Below are 7,144 nucleotides of genomic sequence, written 5' to 3' on the forward strand. Positions count from 1 at the left end.
AAATACCACAAGCTGTAGAAACCTTACTTCATTAACTATCCAAATACCACAAGCTGCAGAAGACTTACCTCATTAACTATCCAAATACCACAAGCTGTAGAAACCCACTCTCGGGAATGAATTCCAAATTCCAAAAAGATCACTGGCTTGTTTGAAGAACTTCCTCCTGAAATCTGATTCAAAATACTTTAGTGTCGAAAACAAAATGAAAACCAATTCTAACGTAAACAACTAACAATAACGTTAGCCTATATTCTAATTTATCAAAAACTAACTGAACTAATTTCACATTCAACCCCCACAGACTTTTTTGATCTTCATATTATTTGCATCTAACTCAAACATTCTAACTCAAACATTTAGGTTATTAACTTTTTTTTGTCAATATACTTTATTATATCCAACATTAATACTTCCTGCCTCATTATAATAGGCAATTTAAAAAGTGCAATTCTTAAAGTTACATTTTCGCTAATAGTTTTAAACAACTGTAATGACTCACACTTCTATTTTTATCTTCTAATCTATAGTCTTAGTATCTGAAATAAAACTGTTCTGGAGATCGTAGCTCACCTTAATTCCCAAGATGGGTCGGTTTTCATAGGTTTTTCCAAAATTCATTGTTGATGCGATACTTGGATTGGCTGATGCAATATTCTGTATGTAGGTATAGATCTGAGGAAATTTTCGAGTTGAAAATTAACAAAATATATTTCAAAGGAAAAACTTTTCAAGCCATCTAAAAAAGCAGGAAAAAGTAACGCCATTATCATGATATTTAAATATTAAAATCCAATAGAAAGGTTTAAGAAAAACAGAAAACTAGCAAATTTAGGATTCTATAATTCTTTTGTTGTTGTTTTTTTTCTTGGAAAACCTCGTCACTGCATCTGCTTACTCTTTCATTTATTATACTGCGCATGCTTAGGAAATATAATATATTTTAACATTTTCTTGAGATATATTCGAAAAATAGTTTACACGACACTCCTGGCAAACGTCTTTCACAAAATAACGAATCATTATTCTATTGATTTAATTCAGTGGTTCTCAAAGTATGGTCCGCAGACAACAGGTGGCTCGCAAGGTTCTTCCAGGTGATTCGCAGACTGGTCCAAAATGCAAGACACTGACGCGCAACTCCACGGCCGAGGCCATACAAGAGAACAGAACAGCTGGGGTAGGACCGGTAGACGGTGCGGGGGTCTTTTGCCCCGACGAAGTGATCCAAGATGAAATAGTTTGAGAACCACTGGCACCATGAACTGTTTGTACTCCACCCACCATGGGTATCGGAACCAGATTCTTAGCATTATCAGCCTTCAAGCTTGCCGCTGAAACACCTAGGGGCCATTTTTTGATATTAGGTCTAACAGGTTTAGTTATCAGTAAGAACATTGTTAACCTTTTGTCAACACATTGCTACAATAGATATTTTCTTGCTTCTTGGCTCTCTTCAAGTCCATTTTAGATCCCAGTGGCTCAGCGGCACGACTGTAGGCTTACGACGCTAAAAGTCGGATTCTGACGCCCGTGGTAGCAGAGCACATACAACCCATTGTGTAACTTTGGGCTTAACAAATGACCAAACCAAAACCGCATCATTCTAATGTTAAGGGTGATTAGTTACCTAAAAAAAAAAAGAAGTGGTTACCAACAACCCTGAGATTACGACTTTGTGAAGGTGAAAGAAATTAGTAATTTGAGTTGTTAAAAAGTACCTTACTAGAAAGCGCTAGAGGGCTAGCCATTTAGCTCAGTTGATAATGCACTCAGGGTGCGAGAAATCTCGATTTCAAATAAAAGCTCGATTTATAGCATGAAAAAAAATGAAAATGGTACAAGCGTTCAAAAGCAGCATTGTGGAACAATAAGGTGTCCAAGATTCGAATCTCATCTTATATACAACTTGCTCACTTAAGCAGGTATTGTATTTATAGCAGATATGTGAAACATTTACAATTTTTTTCACATATAAATTGATTTTTTTAGAATAAAATTTTACTTACTTCTTCGAGTCTGTGGTAACTCCCGAGATTTAAGCTGGAAGCGGGCATTTCACTACTGTACTGTGGTTTGTTTTGCGCCTGCTCCATTTGTATAGCGCTGACAAAATAATATGTCACAGAATACAATTTCAGTTGGAATTCTATTTTTCCTTATTTTAATGGTTTACACACCATATAAAACAACAAAGATTTCAGAGTCAGCAAATTCAAATTATTAGCTGCACTTTTGGAGTTTTTAGATGTTGAAAAATAAACATTTACATTTTGTGATTATTTTTTATCTATAAATGATCAAATGGAATTATGTTGCCTAAAAGAATAAATATCGTAATCTGTTTAGAACATTTTTCATCAAAAATTGATCTTTCGCTTTGAAATTTTTCTTACTAAAAGATTAAATATCATAGACTGTTTGAAACATTTTTCGTCACAGATTTATCTATACTTCAAAATTTCTCTTACCTTTGTAAATCCTCATACACTACTGTAAATGGCATATTTGCATCCATTAGCTTAGATTCAACATTCTGAGCAACCTCTGGTGCCACACGAATCAACACTGGAACTCCAAGATAGTATGGTTCATTCCACAAGTCCACCTGAGGTAAACAATCCAACTTTATTTAAAATCTGTAAAATTTATTTATTTAAAGAAATATTATACCAAATGCTGCTGTAAGTTTATAAAAAACACTAAAAATACTTTCCTTGAGTTATTTGTACTTACACTATTGAACTTTTTCTCAAAAAGTAAGGAAATCAATTTCATAAATTTTATTATGGACCATAAAACTGTACTTCGTGAAAGCAATATGACACGGTTTATAAAATGTATTCTTAATGCAATAATAGCAAGTATTCCAATATGACACGGTTTATAAAATGTATTCTTAATGCAATAATAGCAAGTATTCCAATATGACACGGTTTATAAAATGTATTCTTAATGCAATAATAGCAAGTATTCCAATTAAAACCAATTTAATTAGTGTTTGTTTCAGAAACTAAGCTATATTCTAACCTTCGTTTTTATATTCTTTAGAGGATTTGTTGCTTTAATACCGTCACTAATTTTACCAAGTAATTAATGGCAATCTTTACCTAGAAATTGTAATAGGATTCCTTTCATTTACTACTAAATAATCATACTTTATAAATGTCAGGATTATACTTTAGTATATATATATGGAAGATGTTTACACTTCTATTTTAACAGGTTTACAACAGCATATAAAATCATTAATTTGTAAAATTTCAGTTCAGAATACTTACAATGAAGGAAAAGCAGTTCTTTAAGAATGAGACAATGGAAATTACCTCGAAATTTTGAAGACGGGATTCCATATTAAATATTAATTCTCCGAAGCACATATTGCTTCTTATCTTTGTTCGCATAGGATGAAGAATACTTGCTATTATTGTATTAAGAATACATTTTATAAACCGTGTCTTAGTGTCTTCGTGGTATTATGTTTAGTACCAAATGTACCTCCTTATAGTACCAACTGTATAGTATTTTTTACCGCACCATGTATATTATAATAAATTTTTATTGACGTAAAACAGATGACACATCTATAAGAATGTTCAAGGTTGATGAACAATGAACATCTGTTAAAAATACCCACAGTTACTGGTGTTTCACACTTTATAAACGTGAAAACTTATCACCTATTCTTGCTGCCGTCACAGCGGATTTTAAATTAAGAAAATGGTTATGTGGATAGTAAAATAAAGTTTTCTGTGCTGGGATCATGAAAGTGTTTATTTTGAGTGATAATTGTATATAATTATTATTTCTTTTTCACGTGAATGCTAGAAAAGGCAACGATATGACTAGTAACTCCCAAAACGGAAATGAAATTATTTAATTTATTAACAAAACTCTATTTTTTTTATACGATACAAGTCTTACCCATTGTCTTTCAAAGAAATGGACCTTAAGTGTATCCAAACAAATTTGATTTTACTTATTAGTTATAACTGCCACTTAGTACTTACTGCTTTTCTAGTACATCCTGAACAATGATTTTCTAATATAAGTTAATCAGATCAAACAAATTAAACAATACTTGAATAAGAAATCTTAGTGCTATCTTGAAGAATGCTTAACACCATAGTCCTAAAAGTGTCTCTTTGACTTAGTAGAATAAAATTTACACCTTGATTAGATATATATATAATAGCCAATTGTCTATTCCTTTGTTTGTCTGTATATTCCGAATGGTTAATCATAGAATATCTATATCTGTATCTCAAAATGGTTATTTTCAAGAATACATTACAGGAAAATCCTTCCTTTTTTGCAATTTCTACAATTTCATATCGACATCGATCCGCCAGTCTTCATATGTGCTGAACAGCCAATCTGAGAAAAAAACGTATTAAGAACAAAATTGTTTCTTTTTGTGAGGAAATTTCACGAAAAAAACGGGACTTCCTCGGTCGACTGATTGAAAGAAATATCAAAGATAGAAGCACGACAACTTTAAAAGAGCGCTCACTTTTGTAGGGGTCTTTTCTTGCGCTCAGAGAATGATAAAGAACGGTGGCATCCAGCGGAAATAAATCCCTACGACTACTTAGCAAAGCTTAGCACTCTAACGTAGTGGATGCACCCATTGCATCGAAAACCAATGATTTTTGCTAACAATGCATTACAGTCGGCCTCCTTTGCTTAAAAACAAACGCAATACAATTTTAGTTATTTAAAAATCACATGGAATGACAAAAGACCCACTAGACAATCATATTGCATATACACTCTGATCGAAGGGTATACTGCACATTTTATATTTATTCATCACTATTTTTAGGAAAAATACCACTGAATTGTTTCAATGGGCATCTGATAACTGTTTATAAATGCCAAATTTGATTCTATTAATAAAACATATGCTGAAAATACCACTATACCACAGCTAGGGCATGTGATTTTAAAACTTTGGATCCTAAAGAGATAAAAATAAATTATCGCTGAGACAAAATTCAAACAGTATCAAAGACTCCCTATGTTGAAGACTTATCATTAAAATATATATACATATAACTATTATAACTGTGAATAAAATAAATGCTGAGTAAGGTGGTTTGTTGTCATACGTAGTTCAAAAACTATATTTGATGAAACTGTGCAAAAACCTTCAGCAATGAATGAACGACTTTGGATAAATTTTGTTTGAATTAAGATCAAATAGTAAGAAGATAAGCTACATCTAACAGTTTACTTGTTGTTCTTCATCTAGGGATGTAGCGAGAACGATTAATTATCCAAATACACTAAAACTCAGTCGAACAATTTTATTACCTGATATTCTTGACGTAGATTGAGGATAACTGTCGTCTGCTCTTTTTCTTCAGGCACCACCTTGATCACTTTGTGTCTGTCAGAAGATCAGGAGGAAATTGTTTAATAACACAATATACATACGTATCAAAGTATTATTTTCAGACAACTTCGCAAAGATTTGCTTACACATACACACACACACACATATGTATGTGTATTTATAGACAATACACATATATATTACGAGAATTAAACTTGACAGATGCTATATTTCTATTACTGTGTGGGTACTTATCTATAGATACCTCTTATACTAAGTTATATTTTATGTTTCCCAGATTGTAATTTGCAGCCTAATTTCATTTATTTATACATATTATATGACGTTTTTCGTTCTTGGCCTAGTTCTAGTTGTTGGATATTTTTAAATATCTATCTGTCTATCTTTCTGTTAGTATAACTATCTGTCGGAAATAAATTTTTATCACTATATCAATCAGTTGTTCAATATCTCTAATGACAAGTATACTCAAGTTCCATTGTATTAGTGGGCTATAAGATTTATTGATATTGATTTTATTATATTTAACCATTTATACACAGCCATAACATTTTACCATCTGAAATATATTGTCCCAATTGTTAAGACCTGAAATGGCCTGGTGATTAGGGGCTTTCAACTCGCAACCTGCGGATCGAGAGTTCGAATCCCGTCACCGAACATGCTCGCTCTTTCAGCCCTGGCAACGTTAGAATGTGACTATTCGTTTGTAAAGAGAAGCCCAAGAGCTGTTGGTGTATGTGTGTGTGGTATTGACAAGTTACCTTCCCTTTAGTATCTCACTTCAAAGTTAGTCTAGCCCATGAGTAGCTTTGTGCGAAATTCAATATACAACAACAACAACAACAAAATCAGTTTATAGATCTTACGTTTGATGAATTTTTTTTATAAATTTCTGTAAAATCTTATTCCTTTTTCTAACCCCCCCCCCTCCACCAGTGGCACAGCGGCATGTCTGCGAACTTACAACGCTATAAACCGGGTTTCGATACAACAACCTTTTTCTACTTACTATATGAAATATCTTCAGGTTCATTAAAATAACATAACTGTAATTTCATCAAATATTTCTTAATCTATACGCGCAGACTTTCGCTCAGAGCTAAACAAAGGACTATCTGAGTATAGCGTTCCCTAATTTTGAACTGATAGACTACAGGGAAAGCAGATAGTCACCAACGACTACTCCCCATTCTTGGACTATTCTTGTTTGATTGAATAACTGGATTTGACGGTCACTCTTCTAAAGCGCCCATGGCCTCAAAGTGCGAAGCGCCCTTTTGCGACAATGGTCCGCAAACCAAGAATTTTCAGATTCCTAATCCGAGCACAGTCCGCACTTTGGAGATATGGGTGCGGTACAAGAGTGTCCGTCAAGTCTCGCTATTCCAAAAAGTTGGCGGTGGGTGTATACCTATTTGTCCTTCCACTAGTCCATTAGTTCAAAATTATGGACGGATATATGCAGGTAGCCTTATATGTAGATTTGCTTGAGAATTATAAAACAAACAAACCCCCAGTAGTTCAGCGGTAAGTACGGGGGCTCACGCCGCTCAAATTTGAACTTCGATACCTGTGGTGGGCACAGAGCAGATAACCCATTCTGTAGCTTTGCGCTAAACAATAAACAATTCTTACCCTGTGTAGTCTACTCGGCCATCTGGTGGCAAAGCTAGTGTCACAGCTAAGGTGACACAGAGTAACGACCAGCCTGAAAGTGCAAACATTCTCATACCATGCAAGTGATCCGGGTTTTAGGAAAAGACGGACATTTATTATATTTGA

At 33.6% G+C, this 7,144-nt stretch overlaps 1 protein-coding gene across 1 annotated transcript; it reads right to left on the reverse strand.

Annotated features, from left to right (window-relative positions):
* Positions 1 to 35: 35 nt before the first annotated feature.
* LOC106464663 (carboxypeptidase A1-like) lies at positions 36 to 7,144 on the reverse strand. Its single transcript, XM_013924821.2, has 6 exons — positions 6,998 to 7,144; positions 5,317 to 5,392; positions 2,472 to 2,608; positions 2,010 to 2,106; positions 574 to 675; positions 36 to 173 (listed from the first exon to the last, which is right to left on the reverse strand). Exons 1-6 carry the CDS (start codon positions 7,090 to 7,092, stop codon positions 36 to 38), a joined length of 645 nt encoding a protein of 214 aa, XP_013780275.2. The 5' UTR covers positions 7,093 to 7,144.

This window comes from Limulus polyphemus, unplaced genomic scaffold, assembly GCF_000517525.1.
Source record: "Limulus polyphemus unplaced genomic scaffold, Limulus_polyphemus-2.1.2 Scaffold1713, whole genome shotgun sequence".
NCBI lineage: Eukaryota > Metazoa > Arthropoda > Merostomata > Xiphosura > Limulidae > Limulus > Limulus polyphemus.

Bases quoted from the DNA above. Each gene is read 5' to 3' on its own strand.
- LOC106464663 (XM_013924821.2), bottom strand. From the start codon at position 7,092: ATGAGAATGTTTGCACTTTCAGGCTGGTCGTTACTCTGTGTCACCTTA. The intron at 2,107-2,471 runs GTAAGAGAAATT...TTATTTTGTCAG, and splicing joins GTGTATGAGGATTTACAAAG to CGCTATACAAATGGAGCAGG. The intron at 174-573 runs GTGAGCTACGAT...ATTTTGAATCAG, and splicing joins GACCCATCTTGGGAATTAAG to ATTTCAGGAGGAAGTTCTTC.